Here is a 22997-nt window from a genome sequence, read left to right as displayed (position 1 = left end):
GGTACTTGAGATATTGAGGGGCCACACTCTGAAGTACATAATTGTCTGACCACTGTGCTATGCATCTGAAACTAATACAGAAGAATATTATATGTAAACTGTAATTGAAAAATAAAAAACAAACAAAAAAAAACTACCCTTACCTAAACGTGTAAGAAGACTTAAGAAGCAAATTAAATGATAGGATATTTAAGTAGCCATTCAGCACATACATGTGACACTATCAGGTTCTGTGGAGGAGCTCCAGGACGTTATGATCTATATAGCCTGGAGGCATAAGGCATGTAAACAACTAGAATACGTAGAAAAATAAATTTTAAAATAAGATGCAAAATGAAAATATATGAAGAGGAAGAAATTACTAATTCCAAATGAAGTTTTCTGAAAATTTCATGGGTTCAAGATTTGAAGTAGGATTTAAATAGAATAATTTAGTTAAGAAAGTGGCGAGGAGAGTATTTCAGGTGGCATGGAGGCCTTTGATGAACATTGCTGTGGTTAAGGAATGGATACAGTAGGAGAAAAGACTGGAAAGGAAGGTTCCAGACAGAATGTGGAGTTCTTGATGGCTTTATCTACTGATGTGAACTTTATTCTGTAAGCATTATGGTATTATTTGAGTTTTTAAAAAGTGAGCAGTAATTCTGTGACCTCTCTTAAAAGAATTTCCTGCCTGAATTTGTACTTCATAAATATTAATAGAAAAAATAGAGAAACTATATGAAAGATGATTGGAGAGGATGAATCTAAAAACAGTCCAGATAGGAGGTTAGTGCATTATTCTAAGTAAGATATCCTTCAGGCCTGAACTTGGCTATCAGCAGCAATGGATAAAGGAGGATATTCTAGTTTGTTGGATTTATAATTTTATTAGATTAATGTTAGAGGTGAAAAAGAGGAAGGGGAAAAATTCAAAGGTCATACCTAGTTTTCTCCTTAGAGACAAAGAATAGTGATGCCTTTATCCTGGGTGGGAAATGCAGGATGGATTTGGCTGAGTAGAATTGCTGGGTCATATGGTAATTCTATGTTTAGCTTTTTGAGGAACTGCCAAACTGTTTTCCACAGCAGCTATACCGTTTTACATTCTTACCAGCAATGCTCAAGGCTTCCAATTTCTCCAATTCCTTGCCAACACCTGTTATTTGACTCTGATTATAGTCATCCTGATGGGTGTAAAGTAATATCTCATTGTAGTTTTGATTCACATTTCCTTAATGAATAATGATGTTGAGAATTTTTTCATGTACATATTGACTACTTGTATATCTTCTTTGGAGAAATGGCTTTTGAAATACTTTGCCCATTAAAAAATTTTAAGCATTTTATTTATTTATTTATCAATTACCTTTGCCCATATTTTAAAAAAAAGATTCTATTAATTTTTAGAGAGAGGGGAAGGGAGGGAGAAGAGACGGAGAGAAAAGAAACATCAGTGTAAGAGAGAAACATTGATCAGTTGCCTCTCATATGCGCTTGTCTGGGGACTGAATCCACAACCCAGGCAAGTGACCCGACCAGGAATCAAACCTGTAACCTTTTGCTTTGCGGCATCATGTGCAACCAACTGAGCCACACCGGTCAGGGCATCTTTGCCCATTTTTAATCAGGTTATTTATTGGATTAACCCAATTAATCATTCTTTATATATTCTAGATAATAGGCCCTTATCAAATATATGACTTGCGAATGTTTTCTTCCATTCCATAGGTTGTCTTTTCACCTTCTTGATGAAAATATTAATGGAAAAATTAGAGAAAAATAATGTTTAGGTTTGATGAAGTCCAATTTATCTATTTTTATTTGATTGTATGTGCTTTCAGTGTCATATCTGAAAAAGTTTTGCCTGGTCCAGGGTCATGCAGATTTTTACCTATGTTTTCTTCCAAGAGGGTTTTTCATCCATTTTGACTTAAATATGGCGTGAAATAGAGGTCCAAAGTTATTCTTTTGCATGTAGATACCCAGTTGTCTCACCAATATTTCTTGGAAAGACTTTGTTTTCCTATTAAATGATCTTGACTCCTTTGCTGAAATTCATTTGACCATATAGGTATGGATTCTGAATTCTCTTCTCTTGGCCTATATGGCTATCTTTATGACAGTATCACTGTTACTGTAGTTACTTGATTACTATAGCTTTATGTAGTATGCTTTGAAATTAGGCCAAGTGAGTCTTCCAATATATTCTTTTTTTTAGGATTGTTTTGTTTATTCTGTGTCCCTTGCAGTTAATTTAATTTCAGAATGTTAATTACTAGAGTATAAAAGTACAACTGATACTTGTGTAGTTTTAACAGTTTTTTGTGAATTCTTTAAGTTTTTCTTTATATAAGATTACATCATCTGTGAGTAGAGATAATTTTACTTCTTCCTTTCCAATCTGGATGCCTTCTATTCTTTTCTTGTGTAATTGTCCTGGCTTGAACTTCCAATACAATGTTGAGTTGAAGCATTGAGAGTGACATTCTTGTCCTTGTTTCTCATTTTAGGGGAAAGTTTTTTTGTTTTTCACCATTAAGTATGATGACACTTGAGGGTTTTTCAAAGACGACTTTTATCAGGTTGAGGAAATTCCATTTTTTTCCTAGTTTGTTGAGTGTTTGTATCATGAAATGGTGTTGGATTTTGTTAAGTGCCTTTTCTGCTTCTACCAAGATGATTATGTATTTCCCCCCATTTTATTAGTATGGTATATTGATTGATTTTCATGTGTTGTGCCACTCTTCCTAGAATAAATCTCACTTGGTCATGGTGTATTCTGTTGAGAATTTTCCCATCTGTATTCATAAGGGATATTGATCTGGGATTTTCTTTTCTTGTGATGTTATTACCTGGCTTTATATGAGAGTATATTGGCCTCATAAAAATAAGTTGGTGTTAATTCTTTAAATATTTAGTAGAAGTCACCAGTGATACTATCTCATCCTGGGCTTTTTGTGGTTGAAAGCTTTTTTTCAATTACTGATTTAGTGTCTGTTTGTTATAAGTCTGGTGAGATTTTCTATTTTCTTGAGTCAGTTTGGTAGTTTTTTAATTTGAAGAATTTGATCATTTCAACTAGACTAATTTGTTGGTCGTACTATTCTTATGTAATTCTTTTTATTTTGTAAAGTTGGTAGTGGTATTACTGTTTTCATGTCAGATTCTAGTAGTTTGGACCTTCTCATTTTCCTCTAGCCAAAAAAAATCTGTTAATTTTGTTATATTTTCAAATAACCAACTTTTGGTTTTATTGATTTCCTTTATTGTTTTCATATCCCACATTTTATTTCTCTCTGCTGTACTAGCATATTTTTATATGTTTTAATAGCCATTTGTAATTTGTGAATTTTTTATTCATGGAATTTGCTTACTTCTTGTTGTTTTTATTGGTTTGTAGGAATACTTCATGTATTATGGTATATGTTAACAAAGCTAAGACCTCTAGAATAATGTTGAGTAATAGAAGGAAGGAGACATTCTTACCTTTTTTCTCTTTTTTTTACTGTAGTAGCAATGTATTTCACAATTAAATAGAATAATAAGGTTAATAAAGTTTCATCGTTCAGGTTTGCCCAGGAGTCAATAATAATGATGTGTGTTTCCTAGGAAATCACTCAGGTAGTAGTATATCCATACGATAGAATACTACTTAGCAGTAATAATATAACAACCCTAAGAGTAGTACCATGTTACAGATAAAGAAACTGAGACAGAGAGAGGTTAAGTGGCATCCCACATCATACAGCTAGTGCGCAAGGGAGGTAGAATTCTATCTCAGGCATTTTGGCTTCGGAGGATGTGTACTTAACTATAGTGTAAAATCAACCCTTGTTTCTCAGAGGCCCAGTCTAGTGCCTTTCCCTTAAGGCAATAATACTGTACTACCTATTTGTGGAATATCATTCCAGAGACAGTCTGTGCATGTACAAATACATATAAGCACACATAACATACACCTATACATTCCCCCCTCTTTTTTTAAAAAAAGAAACAATTAGTATACTATCATTTATACATTATTCTGCACCTTATTTTTTTTTAAACTAAACATGTCTGTCATACTGTTTTCAACCTTTGTTGCATTTATTTTGGATGTGTCTATCTTTTTTTTTTAAGACTTACTTATTTATTTGTTTTTAGACAGACATGGGAAGGAAGGGAGAGAGAGAGGGAGAGAAACATCAGAGTGTGGTTGCCTCTCCTGTGCCCTCTACTGGGGACCTGGCCCACGACCCAGGCATGTGCCCTGACTAGGAATTGTTCAGTTCGCAGGTTGGCGCTCAACTCACTGAGCCACACCAACCAGGGCTGGATGTGTCTCTTAAATTAATGTGTTTGGGTTTTCTTTTTTTTTTTTTTAACCCAAAATGAGGATTTTACGCAGAATAATATATTCATTCCAATTTATTTTTATCAAGGTGTTTAAGGCTTATATTTGTCAAATTGCTTTATTTTTAATTCTGCTTCTTTCATCTTTTTTTTCTTTTCTATGATATGTTAGAGTAGATTGTGTTTTCTTTGTTTCCTATATACTCACTCTGGTTGTTTGATAGTTCTTTATCCCGTTTCTGTTCTGCTACTGGTTATTCTTCTGGAACAAAAACGCCCTTTGGGTTTATTAATGTAGTTTCTTTTCATTGTCCTTTGTTTCCATCTTCTCATTCTGTTTTATATATTTACATGAAATGTTTCATAAAAATGAGATTAAGTAACCTAGTATATTAAAACACTATATTAGTGTTATTAAACATGAAAGGGTTGATTTCAGTTGTGTTATTAAATCAATACTTAGTTATGCTGAAATTTCCCATTACATAATCTGATTTGTCATTTTCAAATTTAATAATAGCTGAACAAATCACCCCCCACCCTGCCAAAAGAAAGCCCAGGAGTAAAGTATACGAATAGCATGTTTCTTACCTCTTGGCGTGGTGAGGATTTGGGATTTAGCAGAATAGGTGATCATTTTTTTCTAGGTGTTTTTCTGCTAATGAAAAAGAAACTGTTGCCACTTGGCAATGGTTTTCTAGTCCTTGATCAAGTTGTATAAACAGTGAAGTTCATTCTTTGTTATTTTTCATCTCTTCACCTGCAAAAATCCTATAAAATAGATTATTTTAGGCAAATATTGAATAAACACCAAGGTATACAGTTTGGTATTTTGTACTAAACATTAGAAAATACTAACATTCCTATTTCTAATCTTAATTACATAGATATTATTAAGTGCTTGTTTTACATGTAAGACATTGTGAAAGGTACATAAAAGTTTCAAATGATTACTCTAATTGTGTCAGGAACACACATAAAATGGTAACTAGTAGGGTTGTATAATTAAGGTTTGTTTTTGAAAAGAATATTACCTGTATTTGTTTCAAATTAAAAAAACTGAAACGTAATCCATACATTTGGGGAACAAGAATTTGAAAGATAGAAAGGATCCATGGGGGGGAAACGTCCCAAACACCCCCATTTCTAAGGTATCCTTTTATACATTGGTTACCTGTGTATGTGTAGATACATATTTTCTTATTTTTATATAAATGGTTGTACATTTTATATTATTTCTGTGTCTTATTTTATAACAAAAATGAATCTTCATTATCTTTCTCAGTGCTCCAAACTAAACTATTCCTAATACTGCCCCTGTGCACATTCTCTTACCCAACAACCCAATAAAATCCTTAACAGTATTACCTTTGCTTTTCATCTTTCTCTTTCATTTCTTTTCATCTACTAGAAGGTGGTTCAGGGCATTGATTCTGTATTTCCCACCATTAACTGGTCGTGTGATTTTGAGCAAAGAAACATGACCTTTTGGAACCAAATCACCTGTTAGTTTCTTCCAACTCTAAATTTTTGTAATTTAGGCACCAAATCAGTTCTCTGTAAATGAAGCCTGATGTGAATTCCTGTAATGTCAAGTTTATTTTATTGGTGATATTTCTCAGTTGTATTTATCATTCTAGTTATTGGTATAGTGACGTGTGTGTGTGTCTGTTAAGGGAGATGTAGTATAATCTCTCTCTGATGATTCTATGTAAAGAGACTTTTTCTTCTCTAAAGGGATTGAATGTTTGAGTAAATTGACTGTTTCCTAAGTCTGAAACCTCTGATTAATAGATACAGGGAGAAGGGCTTTATGTACTGAAGTGGTCGCTTAAGACAACAATGTCCTTTTTGTGAAAATCTGAAGGTTCTTAACAGATGGACCATCATGATATCAACGCCGTTCACCCAAGTAGCATTTCTAAAGTAATACTGAATATGTTGTGATTATCAGAATCCGTTTCCCATCTTCTTTTTGTTGCTTTGGCTGCTATTATTGTCAATTATTTGTCTGTTTTGCAAATGTGAAAGTTACTTGATTCTGAAAATTCTGTTTTGGTGAATTTTAAAAATAAATTATATTGGGTTATTTATTCTAGTTTCATTAGGTTTCTCAGAGGTGTATGTTTTAGGATTCAGCGAGATGTTACTACCCATAAAAATTGTGTATGCCTTTTACATTGAACCCTAAATAGCCTAATGAACGATCAATTTCTCTAGTCTACTTTTGTAGAACCAGAAATAAATTAGATGTCCTTTCCTATTTATACGGTAGTTCATTTCTTTTTACTGTTCTTTTTTAGTAGAAAGGATGATAAATTATTGTAGTATTTTCCTCTAAGAACAGATGAGATATTTTGAAAATGTAACCTAATAGCCTGTTTTTTTGTTTGTTTGTTTTGTTTTTAAAGAAGATTGTATGTGCCCTTGCAGGACATTTGGTCCTGTCCAAAATGTCAGTGGAAACTCTTCTGTCCACGCCAAAAGCTTACTATTTGGTTCTAAGTGTCCACGGAGACATTTGCTTTATGCCAACTCATCTGCCTCACTTCACTCTATGTGCCATTAACAGCTAGGCTAGGCTACTAAGGCAGGAAGGGTTATTATTGGCAGTACAGCCACACGTAATTATTGAACCAGTAAAACATGATAGTATGTTTATGTATTAACCCTGTAAGCCAAAAGTATAAATAAATGTTATGAACTATTTGAACCCAGGATTGTTTTCTAAGTCTGGGTGTTTTGGACGGGACCAAATTCAAGTACCTTTGGGCTAGGACCAAATGTCTCCATGGACATTTTGGATAGGGCCAAGCGTCAGCAAATCATATGTGCAGTTCCATAGTACCTTTAAGAACTTGTTACAAATGTTTATAGATATCTATATATATGTTTATATATATATACTTTTTAATCCTCACTTAAGGATATGTTTGTTGGTTTTTAGAGAAAGAGAGAAACATGATGTGAGAAACATTCATAGGTTGCCTCCTGTTTGCACCCTGTCTGGGGATTGACCCCATAACCTTTTGGTGTGTGAGCCAACACTCCAACCAACTGAGCCTCCCGGCCAGTGCACAAATGCGTGTATATATTTTTAAATAATTTTTTATTGGTATGCTGTTACAGGTCCCAATTTTTCCCCTTTGCCCTCCTCTGCCCATCCCAAATGTATGTGTGTGTTTTTAAGCCTGACCTGTAGTTTATCAAGCTATATTAGTTCTGTATTTTGGGTATTGGTGTACGTAATATTCATGTTCAGCAAGCTAGAGAAATTACGGAGCTTATGATTAGGGTAGCTTGGAAATCTTCTCTGTGCTATTTATTTTCCCATAGTTTTTCGTGACGACATTATAAAACGGCCAAGACTCAAGTCAAGTGCTTCTGTCATTTTTATATTGATGACTCTGTTGTAGTAATATTCTGAACAGGGGCAGAGCAACCAAGATGACATGAATTTTTTATAATAAAGTACTTGGCTTCTGGGAATTTGAAGATCTCTAGAAAAGAAGTAATTATGCAGTGGATACTATTAACTCTAGTGTAACAGTGTTATGATATATTTCAGAGGTTTCTAACTTCATTGGAGTTTTCATATTTTTATATATTTTATTTTTCATCTTTTATGTCTTCTAATAGTCTGGAGCATATGCACAAATATTGTTGGATCTTTTAATCTTTTTTCCTTGTTGTAGAAATTGAACATACTATTGTTGAAAATTTGGAACATACGGAAAGTATAGACTTGTGAATGTTGTGAATACCAGTCTAAACTACATAAAAATAATCCATACCACTTTGTCATATTGCCCTCTTTGCAAAACTATATTATGTATATAATTTTTGTTTTTATTCTTCATAAAATCAGATACATAAAATTCACAAAACAAAAATATAGCTTAGTGAATTATTATAAATAAAATTCACTTCTAACCACTAAGACAAGAAATATATAAAACTTCACTAGCCACTCCTGAAGTTCTTCCACATGTCTCAGTTACACCTCCTTTTCCCTAAAGTAACCACTACCATGCTTTATAGTAATAACTTCTGGGAATTTCTTTATAGCTTTATCATCCAAGTATACATCACTGTATTCCATTATTGAGTTTTTGAGAATTTTAAAATATACTTTGAATACAAATCCTTTTTCAGATATGTAATTTGAAAATAATTTTACCAGTCTTTGGCTTCTTTTCTTTTAAAAGTGTCCTTTGTAAGAGTAAAAGTTTTTAATTTTAATGAAATCCAAGTTATCAACATTGCCTTTTATAGTAGATTCTGCTTTTGGCATTGTATTTAAGAAATCTTTGACTAACTTAAGCTTATAAAAATTTTCACCTGAGTCTTCTTCTAAATGTTTTATAACGTTAATTTTACATTGAGACAAATGAAACATTTTGAGTTAATTTTTCCATAAGATGTGAAGTACGAGTCAGAGTTCGTTTTCTTACATATGGATATCCAATTGCTGTGGCACCAATTTCAGAAAAGATTGTCTTTTCCTGTCATCATTACTATGCCATCTTGATTATTGTAGCCTATATTGTCTTAAATCTGATAGAGTCCCCCAACTTCATTCTGTTTTATAGAAATCATTTTGGCTAATTTGGATCCTTTGCCTTTTCATATACATTTTAGAATCATTAGATATCTATAGGAAATTATGTTGGATTTAGATGGAAATTATGTTGGGTCTTTGAATCATTCAATTTTTGGATCAATTTGGGGAGGATGGACCTCATAACAATATTGAATCATTTAGTCCATAAACACTGTACATCTCTCCATTTAGTCGACTGATTTCTTTCATTCGGGTTTTATTGTTCTTATATAAATTTTACTCAAATATTTTTAGACATATTAAATATTTCATTTTCTTCCCTTGCTATTTTGTATAGTTGGGGGGGGGGTGTTTCATGTACACAATATGTCAGCCACTAGAGATAGTTTTATTTCTTCCTTTTTGTTATATATTCCTTTTCTTTCGTACTGCTTGATCTAGAACTTCTAAGTAGAATGTTGAATAGGAATGATTAGAGTGGACATCTTTAGGGGGAAGCTTTCAGTCTTTCATTATTAGGCTGAGGCAGGCTTTTATAGATAACCTTACCCAGATTAATGATGTTCCTTTCTATTCCTAGTTTTTGGAGAGTTTTTATCATGATTGGATGTTGAATTTGTCAAATTCTTTTTCTGCTTCTGTTGATATAATTATGTGATTTTTCTTCTTTAATCTGTTTAGAATGGAGAATTTATTTTGATTTTTGAATGTTGAACTAGCCTTTCATTTCTGGGGTAAATCCTATTTGGTATCTAGTATATAGTATCATTTTTATATATTGCTAGATTTGATTTGCTAATATTTTGTTGAGGATTTTTGCTATTTAGTTCATGACGGATATTGGTCAGAAATTTTCATTTTTTGTAACTGTTCTTATCTGGTTTTGATAGGGTAATGATGGCCTCATAATGAATTGGAGCTATTTTCCCTTTTATGAGCTTGAAGAAGTTATGAGAATTGGTATTATTTGTTTCTTTAATGTTTGAATTTGACAGCAAAACTGTCTAATATCACTGGACTGGAGTTTTCCATGTGGAAATGATTTAAGCTATTAATTTAACTTCTTTAGTATACATAAGACTATTAAGATTATCAGTTCTTGAGTGAGTTTTGGTAGTTTCTATCTGTCAAGTACAGGTGATTTGTCTGATTTATCTGTTTTATACTGTCAAATTTATTAGCTTAGAGCTGTTCATTGTATTTCTTCATCCTTTTAATGTCTCAGGGCCTATAGTAATATCCACCTTTGATTTCTGTGTTTGTTAAAAAAGTTTTTTTTTTTAACAAAAGTTTCTGAGAGAGGTGTTTTGGATTCTCCCAGTATAATTATAGACTTGTTTTATTTCTCTTCTCAGTTGTATCAATTTTTGCTTCATGTAATTTGAAGTTCTTCTGTCAGGTTAATGCAAATTTCAGATTTGATGAATGGAATCATGTTATTACCACATTTTTCGGACTGTAAGACACACCCCCCCGAATTTGGGGGGAATTGGGGGTGCGTCTTATAGTCCAAACGTAGCTTATATTTACATTGGTGAAATATGTTGTTTATGTTATTAAATATTTTACCACATTTTTTTGCTTCAAAAATTTTTTACCTATTTTTCTCTAAAACCTAGGCGCGTCTTATGGTCCGAAAAATATGGTGTGTAATGTACCTCTTTATCCCTTGCGATTTTCCTAGCTCTGAAATCTAGTTTTTCTGCTATTAAAATAGGCACTCCAGCTTTCTTTTGTTTAATATTTTGCACTTAATTTAGAGTAGGTCTGCTGGCAAAAGGTTATCTTAGTTTTCATCTAAGAATCAGTCTCTTCCTCCCTCTCTCCTGCCCCCTTTCCCCACCATGGCCTTTATTCCTGAAAACTTTGACTAGAAAAATGATTCTGTTTTGGATTGACAGTTCTTTTCTTTTTATCACCTTAGAGGACATTATAGCACTTCCTGTGGATTCTATTGATTTTTATGAGAAATCTGTGGTCAAATTTTAGTTTATCTTTGTTTTCATGATGACATGTGAGGCCTAGGTTTTTCTTTTGTTTTGTTTTTGCATTTATCCTGTTTGGGCTTTGCTGAGCTTCTTGAATCTCTACCTTTATGTTTTTTTGGTCAAATTCTGCCATTACTAAAAAGATTTTATTCTCTACCAATTTATCTTTCCCCTCATTATACAGTACCAATGTGGTGAAATTTAGACAATTTAAAGTTATTCCAAAAGTCACTAAAGTGTATTCATTTTTTTCAATCTTTTTTCTTCTTTATTCTTCAGTTCATATAATTTATCTGGCTCTATCTTCAAGTTTACTGTTTTCCTCTACCATTTCTGTTCTGCAGTTGAGCCCTTACAATGATATTTTAAATTTCTGCTACTGTTTTACAGTTCTAAATTTGCCATGTGTTCCTTTTTTTATAATTTCGGTTTTTCTAAGAATCTGTGTCTTTCCAGTTGTTTCATGAGTGTTAACCATTATGTCATTTATTATATTTACAATAGCTGCTTTAAACTTTTATGTGAGAATTGCAACATGAGTCATCTCAAAATAGTCAACTGTTGGTCTTCCTTTTCCCTTGATAATTTGTCACATTTTTCCAGTTTGTGTGTGTTTGTTTGTGTGTTATTTATTTATTTTTTCTATGTAGAGTAATTTTGGATTTTATCTTGGACATTTCAAATATTGTCATTTCTGAGTCCTGTTAATATCCTCAGGAGAATGTTGATTTGTGGTTAGTTTCTATTTTGTTTGTTTGTGTGTTTGTTTTTGTTTTGTTTAGCAGATGCTAACTGTTTTAACTATTTTTCTCAAATTTAAAATAAAAATTTTAAAATTATAAAAGTTACTATAAAAATTCAGGTAATAGGGGTATAGGCTAACAAGTAATGCACTTCACAGCCTTACTTGATCAGAGAAAAATGTTAATATTTCAATACATATCCTTCCATATCTTGTTTATAAATTTGCAATACATATAGGGTATATATTTTAAGCCATTTATTTAAATTTTTTAAGTTGTTTAATTGAGTTATAATTTACATACAGTATTTTAAGTGTGCAGTAGGAGTTTTGACAAGTATATACACTTGTGTAATTCATTCCCCTATGAAATTATAAAATTCTATCACCCCAAAAACTTTCCGTGGGCTTCTTTGTAGCCAATTTCCCTTAGCCAATTTCCCTGTTCTTCCCCTGCCGGCACCAGGCCACCATGGTCCATCACTTTAGATCAGTTTTGCATGTTTGAGAATTCATCTGAGGAACCCTACAGTATGTGCTCTTTTGGTCTAGCTTGTTTTGCTGAGCGTAATGCTTTGATATTAATCTGTGTTGCTGCATGAATCAGTAGTTTATTCCTTTTTATTGCTGGGCATAATATTTTATTATGTGACTGTACCATAATTTATTATACATTTACTTGTTGGTAGACATTTGTATTATTTGCAGTTTGGGCCTATTATGAATAAAGCTGCTGTGTACAAGTCTTTCTGTGTGCCTGTACTTTCATTTCATATGAGTAAATTATAGCTATTTAAGGAATTGTTCCATCATATAGTAAATATTTATTTAACCTAATAAGCTTCTGTTAAATTGTTTTCCAAAAGGGTTGTACCATTTTAGACTCCCATCAGCAATGTAATGAGTTCCTGTTCCTCACATGCATTTATCAAATTATTTTTTTTTAAAAAAAAACAACTTTATACAAGTTGTGGAAAAAGTTTGTTTACAGTTTTTATATGAAAAATAATATAATAGTATTATATTATTCATTCCCCTATGAATTTTATAACCTCATAGGGGAATGAATTACACAAGTGTAAATAATAATATTGTTTTGTGTACTCACAAGATACACATACATGGATTTGTTTCTGAACTTTAGATTATTGATTTATTTGTCCTATTTTTAATATTCTGGCAATGATGATAATGTGTTTTGGTATTTGGTAGACCAAATGTTCCAATTGCCTCATTATTTGTTGGTTCTTTGATATTTTGGACGGTGCTATCCTTATACTGTTTTCCTACTATCATCAACTTTAATATTTTGCAATCGTAGTCTTAATGTATACTATTTGTTCCGTAAATATTTGTGGAAGTTAGATCATTGTTAGGAGTGATATTTAGAGAATAATTAAGTATTCCTAAAGTTCAAAAAATATATATGTAACATTAACTGTAGGAGACAGGGTGTAGGGTAGAGAGAGTGATACAAAAGTGGATGACACACAGTGTGTCTACCTGTCTAGGAGAGAGAATTAAATAATTACACTGTAATACAGTCAATACTGCAGGGGTTTTTGGAGCATGGAGGGAGAATGATCAGCTTTTCCTATGAGAGTTAAGATTTTACAAGCAGTATTACTTTTTATCTAAGTCTTGAAAAATTTTGAATGGGAATTTGTTAAGCATGTAAGAAAGAAGATGCAAATCATGGAACTCGTTAGAATATTTTAATGTAAAATCACTCATACTTCTTCTAGATCTTCAAGTAACACTGAAGTTTTTTTATAGGTAGATTAATTATACTTTATATGGAGTTTAGTTCAGTCTCCTCTGTTTAGGAGTGAGAAGAAGTTAAGTGATTTTTCTGATGGTCATATATTCTTTTTATTTCTTTTAATGATATTATTTATTTATTTTTAGAGAGAGGGGAAGGGAGGGAGAAAGAGGAGAGAAACACTGTGTGCTAGAGACACATCATTGATCAGTTGCCTGTCTCAGGCCTCCATTCAGTACCTGGTCTGCAACCCAGGCATGTGCCCTGACTGGAATCAAACCGGCGACCTTTTGTTTCACAGGCTGGCTCTCAATCCACTGAGCCACACCAGCTAGAGCACAATGGTCATATATTATTGAAAGAACTGTAATTGAAGCATTTTGTTCCAGAGAAGCTCCAGAGCAGGGAAATTGGTAAAAGTAGGGTATATGGGGCAACCTTGAAAGTATGTTAGAAATGGAATACAAATAACACTTAACAAATATGTTTTTATTGCAGTGTAGTGTTAATTTAGGGAGGTATAAAATACATGTAAGTGTGTTTTATTTAGTTATAAAGAAATTTTCTGGCAAGGATTAAAATTGGTTCAGTGACTTCACTAAAAATGAGAGTTAGTTACTTAAAAGTTATATAGGGGAATGGGGAGAATTGGCTAGATATTTTATGTTCCCTTAGAAATCTATTGAAATCAATTTTGGAGCTTTTCTCCCCTTTAATTGGTGAATTTAATTAAGCAAGTTAAAATAGCTAATATTTAGTGTAGTACTTACTGTGTCAGAAGTATTAGTCTGTATTTACATTTAATAATTTATTTAATCCTCACAACCACTCTGTGAGGCAGGTTATTATTTTCATTTTAAAGATTAGGAAAATGAGGCTATGTAAATTACAGCTTACGAATAGTTAGTGTTGCCAGGATTTATATCTTGGCAGTGTCATTCGAGAGCCCAGCCTTTCCATGAGAGTCATTGAAATCGGGTAAAATGACCCTGACCGGGTGGCTCAGTTGCTTGGGGTGTTATCCCTGAAAGGTCACGGGTTTGATTTCTGGTCAGGGACACATACCTGGGTTGCAGGTTCGGTCCCTGGTCAGGATGCATTTCAGAGGCAACCACATGTCGTGTTTCTCTCTGTCTCTTTCTCCTTCCCTTCTGTCTAAAAATAAATAAAATCTTTTAAAAATAAATAAAATAAAATGAGGTAAAATGATACAAAGGAATTGGTAGCAAAACAACCAGGGAATTTACTGGTTATCTGTAGTGTCTACTTATCTAATGAAGCAGGTTTCTACTTAACTAATGAAGCAGTTTAGATAAAGGCCATATTTTGTGTGAATCAGGTTTATGGGGGAAATAGCTGTCTGCATTAAATTCGGTACTTTCTCCCATTGCATTTTTTCTCTGGAATGTCTGTGTTAGAGTTGACTAAAACACTGGCATGTAGATCTGAAAGGGAAAGAAAGACAGCTTACTAAATGAAATCTTTTGTGTATATTATATTTGAAGATCATTAATAGATGGGACTCTTTCTGTTTTTAGAAACATACTGTGGGTACATCTTGAGTTGTGCTTGTTTTTAATTGTGTCTTGTATTTATTGCTGGTGGATTAGATAAATATTTAAGTACTGATACAGGAAATCTTCGAAGAAAAAATATTTAATTTTAGAAGTGTAAGTATAGTGTATACTTGTATCCTTTATATAGTAGGAATCTTTTTTTTTTTTTTTTTTAAGGTAATTCTGATAACCAGGTTTAGGAACTACAGTACTAAATAGACCATACTTCCTTCTCAGTGAATTTCTAGACCTGAGATAATTTTGTATGGGCTGTTAGAAAATGATCTTACACTAATTATTCTTAGCAGCTTTTGCTTTTCCTGACTTTTTTCTTTTCTTATTTCTCTACAGTAGTTTATGCCAACGTGGCTTCATTCATACAGATGAACCAAGGACTGGGATAGCAAGTATAAAATTAGAATCAAACAGCTGATTGCCCAGCAGGATGCCATCAACTAACCGAGCAGGCAGCCTGAAGGACCCTGAAATTGCAGAACTGTTCTTCAAAGAAGATCCAGAGAAGCTCTTCACAGATCTCAGAGAAATTGGCCATGGAAGCTTTGGAGCAGTGTATTTTGTAAGTGTTAAAGGTTTAATGTCAGTGACCAGCATTTACTTAATATCCAGTCCTGGCAGAGCAAGAACCAATGATATAAAGAGATACAGGCCATAGTCCATTTTATAGTAACTTGCATAGGTGTGTGTATAATATGAAAATAGATAGTTTTATTTATTGGGCTTAGTATGTTGTTGAAAAATGGAAAAGAATATTATTTTGCTTTAACTTACATGTTTAGAATTTTTAGCACTTGTTTTTAGGAGTTGTATCACTTGTATTGCTGTAGAATTAAACATTGCAGAACACTGACTTCTGTGAAGTCCCATACAGAGTCAGTTTTAGTGTGAAAATCTAGGATTATTACTTGGAGGAAGCATATGTACCACAGTCTTTTTCCTTACGTGTGTATGTATGTACCTTATGCTAAAAAAAAAATCAAATTTGCCATTTTAACCAATTTTAGTGTATAGTTTGTGGATTCATTATACTCACAATGTTGTATAACTATTACCACTATCTATTTTCAAAACTTTTTCATCACTCCAAATAGAAACTGTATCCATTACCAATAACTCTGAATTTCCCCCTCTGCCCACCCTCTGGTAACCTCTATTCTACTTTTTGTCTCTATAATTTGCTATTCTAATATTTTATATAAATGGAATCACATAATACTGGTACTTTCATGTATAGCTTCTATCACTTAAAATGTTTACTATCACTTCACAGGTCATCCATGTTCATTCCTTTCTGTAGCTGAATGATATTCCATTGTACGTATATACCATGGTTTGTTTATTCATCTGTTGATGGACAGTAGATTGTGTCCATCTTTTGGCTATTGTGAATAAATGCTACAGTGAACATTGGCATACAGGTATTTGTTTCAGTCCCTGTTTTCAAATTTGGCTGCGTACCTAGAAATGAGAATACCAGATCACATGGTAATAATACGTTTAACTTTAAGGAAATGCCAAACTGCACCATAGTGTCTGTACTGTTTGCCATTACTGCCAGCAATGTACCAGTGTTCCAATTACTCCATATCCTCCGTTATTTTCTGTTCACTGTAGCCATCCTAGTAGGTATGAGGTGATATCTCATGGTTTCAATTTGCATTTTCCTAATGACTAATAATGTTGAGCATCTTTTCATGTGCTTATTGGCCATTTATATATCATCTTTGGAGCAAGGTTTATTCAAGTCCTTTTCCCAGTTTAAAGTTTGGGGTGTCTGTTGTTGAGACAGGAGGGTTCTTAATGTAGTCTTAATGTTAAATTATTGTCAAGTATATGATTTGCAGATATTTTCTCTCATTCTGTAGTTTTTTCCCACCTTCTTGATAATGTCCTTTCACATGCAAAAGTTTTAAATTTGGATGAAGTGCAATTTATCTGTTTTTTCTTTTTGTTGCCTGTGCTTTTGGTGTCATGTCTAAGAATCTTTTGCCAAATCCAAGGTCATGAATATTTACCCTGTTTGTTTCTAAGAGTTTATGTTCTTAGCTCTTATATTTAGGTCATCATCAATGCATTTTGAGTTAATTTTTGTATGTGTTGTGAGGTAGAGGTCCAACTTCATTCTTTGCATGTGAAAATCCAGTTATCCTAGTACCATCTGTTGAAGAGATTATTTTTCCACATTGAGTTTGCTTGACTTGTCAAATCAATTTGCCATATTGTATATGTTTATTTCTGAACTCTCTATTACATTTGTCTGTATATTCATCTTTATGCTACTGTATCACTGTTTTGATTAATGTGTATTTGTAGTAAATTTGAGATGACGATTAACTTTGTTATTCTTTTTTAAGGATAGTTTTAGCTGTTTAGGGCCCCTTGAGATTCCATATGAATTTCAGGATTGGCTTTTCCACTTCTGTTTAAAAATCTGTTGGAATTTTGATAAGGATTGCTTTAATCTATAGATCATGTTTGGTAGTATCGGCATCTAAACAATATTAAGGTTTCCAATCCATGAACACAGAAGTCTTTTTAAACATTTATTTAGGTCTTTTTTAGATTTGTTCAGCAATGTTTCAATGTACAGATGTTACACTTTATTGCATAAATGTATTTATTGGTCTGTTATTTTAGATATTGTTGTAATTTGAATTACTTTCTTAATTGCCTTTTCAGATTGTTCATTGTTGGAGTATAGAAATACAGCTGATTTATGTGTGTTGATTTTGTTTTTCAGTTACAGTTGACATACAATAGTATATTAGTTGCAGATGTACATCGTAGTGATTAGACCTTTATATACCTTACAGAGTGGTCACCCCATAAGTCTAATACCCATCTGATACCATAGTTATTAAAATATTAACTATATATTAAATTAATTAAAGACTATTAACTATGTTGTACTTCACATCCTGTGACTATTTTTACAATTGGCAATTTGTACATTTTAATCCTTTTAATCTTTTCCACCTATTCCTCCCCTATTCCCAATCTGGCAATCGTCATTTTGTTCTCTGTATCTATGAGTTTGTTTTTGTTTGTTTGTCTTGTTTTTAAGATTCTACATATAAGAGAAATTATATGGTGTTTGTCTTTCTCTGTCTGATTTATTTCACCTAGCATAATACCCTCTAGGTCCATGCATGTTTTTGCAAATGGCAAGATTTCTTTCTTTTTATGGCTAAGTAATATTCCAGTGTATATATGTACCACATCTTCTTTATCCATTTGCCTGTTGAGGTGGCTTCCATATCTTGGCTATTGTAAATAAAGCTGCAGAAAACATAAGGGTGCATATGTCTTTTCAAATCAGTGTTTTTGTTTTCTTCGGATAAATACCCAGAAGTAGAATTGCTGGGATATATGGTAGTTTTGGTTTCAATTTTTTGAGGAAACTCTATATTGTTTTGCGTATTAGTTGCTCCAATTACAGACGTACCAAGAGTGCACAAGGGTTCCCTTTTCTCCACATCCCCACCAACACTTGTTATTTGTGGATTTATTGATGATAGCTGTTCTGACAGGTAGGAAGTGATATTTCATTGTGGTTTTAATTTGCATTTCCCTGATAGCTAGGAATATAAGCATGTTTTCATGTGTCTTTTGGCCATCTTTGTGTCCTCTTTTGAGAAACGTCTATTTAGGTCCTCTGCCCATTTTCTAATCAGATTGTTTTGGGGTTTTTTTGGTGTTTCATTGTATGGGTTTCTTATATATTTGAGGTATTAACCCCTATCATATGTATCACTGACAAACATCTTCTCTCCTTTAGTTTCTTCATTTTGTTGATGGTTTCCTTCACTGTGCAAGAACTTTTTAGTTTCATGTAGTCTCATTTGTTTATTTTTTTTCTTTTGCTTCCCTTTCCTGAGGAGACATACACACAAAAATATTGCCCTGGCTGGTGTGGCTTAGTGGATTGAGTGCTGGCCTGTGAACCAAAGGGTCACTGGTTTGATTCCCAGTCAGTGCACATGCCTGGGTTGCAGGCCATGTCCCCAGAAGGGGGAGTGCAAGAGGCAACCATGCATTAATGTTTTTCTCCATCTGTTCCTCCCTTCCTCTCTCTCTAAAAATAAAAAAATGAATAAAAAATCTTTAAAAAATATATTGCCATGGGTGATGTCAAAGAGTTTACTGCCTATGTTTCCTTGTAGAAGTTTTATAGTTTCAGGTCTTACATGTAAGTCTTGAATTTATTATTTTTGTTATATGGTAAAAGAAAGTGGTTTAGTTTGGGGTTTTTTTTTGGCATGTGTCCCATTTTCCCAATACCATCTACGCTGTCTTAAGCCATTGTATATTTTTACCCCTTTATTATAGATTTGTTGATCATATTAAGTGTGAGGTTATTTCCGCTCTTTCTCTTCTGCTTCATTGATCTGTATGCCTGTTTTTATGCCAGTACCATGCTGGTTTGATTACTATAACCTTGTAGTACAGTTTGATATCAGGTAGTGTGATGCCTCCAACTTTGTTCTTTCTCAAGATTGCTTTGCTTTGGCTGTTTGGAGTCTTTTGTGGTTCCATAGAAATTTTAGGATTATTTGTTCTAGTTCTGTGAAAAATGTCATTGGTATTTAGATAGGGAATGCATTGAATCTTTAGATTGCTTTAGATAGTATGGACATTTTAACAATGTTAGTTCTTCTTATCCATGAGCATGGTCTGTCTGTCCATTTACTTATATCTTCTTCAATTTCTTTCTTAAGTGTCTTGTAGTTTTCTGAGAATGGGTCTTTTATCTTAATGATTAAATTTGTTCCTAGGTTTTTATTCTTTTTAATGAAGGTGTAAGTCTGGTTGTTTTCTTAATTTCTCTTTCTTATAGTTCATTACTGATGTATTAAAATGCAACTAGTTTCTGAATATTAATTTTGTATCCTGCTACTTTACTAAATTCACTTATCAGTTCTAGTAGTTTTATGGTGGAATCTTTAGGATTCTCTATATTTAGTATCATGTCACCTGCAAATAATGACAGTTTTACTTCTTCCTTTCCAATTGAGATGCCTCTTATTTCTTTTCCTTGCCTAACTGCTGTGGCTAGGCCTTCTACTACTGTGCTGAAAGTGGTGAGAATGCACATTGTTGTCTTGCTCATGATCTTAAGGAAAAAAGCTTTCAGCTTTTCACTGAGTATGATGGTTAGCTGTGGGTTTATCGTATATGACCTTTATTATGTTGGACTTCGTCCCCTCTATCCCCACTTTGCTGACGGTTTTGATCATAAGTGATGTTGCATTTTGTCAGATGTTTATTCTGGGTTCCAGCCAAGATGGAGGCGTAGGCGGAAACACTTCACTTCCTCACACAACCAAAAGGAGGGTAACAACCAATTTAAAAACAAAGAACAACCAGAACTGCCAGAAAATCATTTGCATGGAAGTCCAACAACTAAGGAATTAAAGAAGATATATTCATACGGACGGGTAGGAGGGATGGAGACAGCAGCCTGGGGGGAAGGGACCTGCAGCAAGGCAGCAGACTGCAAGGGCAATCCCACATTTGCCTGCAGCTAAGCCGGAAGGAACATTGAGGGAGTGAAACAGACCGTGAAACCCAGGATTTCAGCACTGGAAACTAAAGACTCAGATCGCCTGGCTGTCAAAAATCTGGGGGGGGGGGTGGCAGCTGGAGGAACTCCCAGTCTCACACAAGAGTCCTAAAACATACACAAACCCACCCACTTGCGAATCAGCACCAGAAAGGGCACAGTCTGCTTGTGAGAACCGAGGGAAGTGATGGGAAGAGGGACAAGAGCTGAGGAGGTGGCATTGTTCCCTCTCTGACCCTTCCACCACAGACAGCGCCCCAACACAGCCAAGAAGGTTTCCTCGCCCTAGTGAATACCTAAGGCTCCACCCTTACCTCATAACAGGTGCGCCATAACAGGTGTGGTAAGACAAAGAAATGTGGCCAAAAATAAAGAACAGATCAAACTCCAGAAAAAGAGCTAAGCAACGAGGAGATAGACAACCTATCTGATGCAGAGTTCAAAACACTGGTAATCAGGATGCTCACAGAATAGATTGAGCTCAGTCACAAAATGAAGGAAGAAATGAAGGTTACACAAAGTGAAATAAAAGAAAATATAAGGGGAACCAACAGTGAAGGGAAGGAAACTGGGACCCAGATTAATGATTTGGAACAAAAGGAAGGAATAAACATCCAACTGGAACAGAATTCAAACACTCCCAACATCTGAATCATAGGGGTACCAGAACTAGAGAAAGAGCAAGAAATTGAAAACTTATTTGAACAAATAATGAAGGAGAACTTCCCCAGTCTGGCAAAGGAAATAGACTTCCAGGAAGTCCAGGAAGCTCAGAGTGTCCCTAAGAAATTGGACCCAAGGAGGACCACACCAAGACACACCATAATTAAGTTACCCAGGATTAAAGTTAAGGAGAGAATCTTAAAAGCAGCAAGAGAAAAGGAGACAGTTACCTACAAAGGAGTTCCCATAAGGCTATCAGCTGATTTCTCAAAAGAAACCTTGCAGGCCAGAAGGGTTAGAAAGAAGTATCCAAAGTCATGAAAGGCAAGGACCTACATCCAAGATTACTCTATCCAGCAGAGCTATCATTTAGAATGGAAGGACAGATAAAGTGCTTCCCAGATAAGGTCAAGTTAAAGGAGTTCATCATCACCAAGCCCTTCTCATATGAAATGTTAAAAGGACTTACTACGAAATAGATCAAAAACTACGAACAGTAAAATGACAACATACTCATGACTGTCAACAACTGAACCTAAAAAACAAAAACTAAGCAAACAACTAGAACAGGAACAGAATCACAGAAATGGAGATCACATGGAGGGTTAATTCTGGGGAGGGGGACAATGGGGAGAAAAAGGTACAGGTAGGCACAAAATTGACAGGGGGAGGTTAAGAGTAGCATAGGAAATGGAGAAGCCAGAGAACTTACATGTTCGACCCCTGGACATGAACTAAGGCAGGGGCATGGCTGGATGATGGCAGGGGCAGTGCAGGAAGGAGGATAAAGGAAAGGAAAAAATTGGGGCAACTGTAACATCATAATCAATAAAATATATTTAACAAAGAAAATGTTTTTTCTCCAACTAGATATGATCATAAGGTTTTTATTCTTCATTTTGTTGATGTTGTGTAGCACATTAGTTGATTTGTGGATATAGTACCAACCTTACATCCTGGGACTAAATGCCAGTTGATCATGGTATATAAACTTGTTAATGTGTTGCTGAATTTGGTTTGCTAATATTTTGTTGAAGTTTCTGCATCTATGTTTCTATGTTTATCAGGGATATCGAGATACATACATATATTTTTTGTAGTGTCTTTGTCCAGTTTTGGTATCAGGGTAGTGCTGGGGTCATAAAGTGAGTTTGAGAGCTTTCCCTGCAGTTTTTGGAATAGTTTGAGAAGGATAGGTATTAATTCTTTGAATATTTGGTAAAATTTACCTGTGAACCCTCAGGTCTGAGGCTTTTGTTTGTTGAGAGGGATTTTTTTTTTTATTACCGATTCAATTTTCTTTAGTAGTTCTGGGTCTGTCAGATTTTCTCTTTCTTCTTGATTTAGTGTTGGAAGATTACATGTTTCTTCCATGTAATGGTTTCTTCCTTGTAAGAGATAGATACAAGAATGTATCTATCTCTTCTAGACTGTCCAATTTGTTAACATGTCATTGTAGTATTTCCTTATAATTGTATTTTTTTAGAATTGGTTATGACTTCGTGTTCATTTGTGGTTTTATTGGGATCTTTTTATTTTTTTTCTTGATGATTTGAAAATATTTTCTCCCATTCCATAGGTTGTCTTTTCATTTTGTGGACTGTTTCTTTTGCTCTTCAGAAGCTTTTCAATTTGATGTAGTCCCACTTATTCTGCTTTTGTTGCTAGTGCTTTGGGTGTCAGATCCAGAAAATATTTAATATCTTGCTCTTTTGTCTGACCTAGTGGAAGGAGTAAAGGTTCACTGTGCTATACCAATTTTACTGTATGCTTGACAGGTTTGTAAAATAAAATGAGGGAGGGAAACAAACAAACAAAAAAAGCTGA

General features: G+C 33.8%; 1 protein-coding gene across 5 annotated transcripts in view; it reads left to right on the top strand.

The window, feature by feature from the left end:
• TAOK1 (TAO kinase 1) overlaps positions 1-22997 on the top strand; it is a 137760-nt gene that overhangs the window by 39807 nt on the left and 74956 nt on the right. For all 5 annotated transcript variants that reach the window (XM_045199370.2, XM_024565241.3, XM_053912089.1 and 2 more), the window contains one exon: positions 15278-15503. In XM_045199370.2, coding sequence (XP_045055305.1) covers positions 15372-15503 — 132 coding nt within the window. In that variant the 5' untranslated portion in view covers positions 15278-15371. The remainder of the gene's footprint in view (positions 1-15277; positions 15504-22997) is intronic.

The sequence above is a fragment of the Desmodus rotundus genome, chromosome 9, assembly GCF_022682495.2.
Source record: "Desmodus rotundus isolate HL8 chromosome 9, HLdesRot8A.1, whole genome shotgun sequence".
In the NCBI taxonomy this organism is placed as follows: Eukaryota; Metazoa; Chordata; class Mammalia; order Chiroptera; family Phyllostomidae; genus Desmodus; species Desmodus rotundus.
Note: the sequence above shows the minus strand (reverse complement) of the source record. Positions and strands in the feature narration are given on the sequence as shown.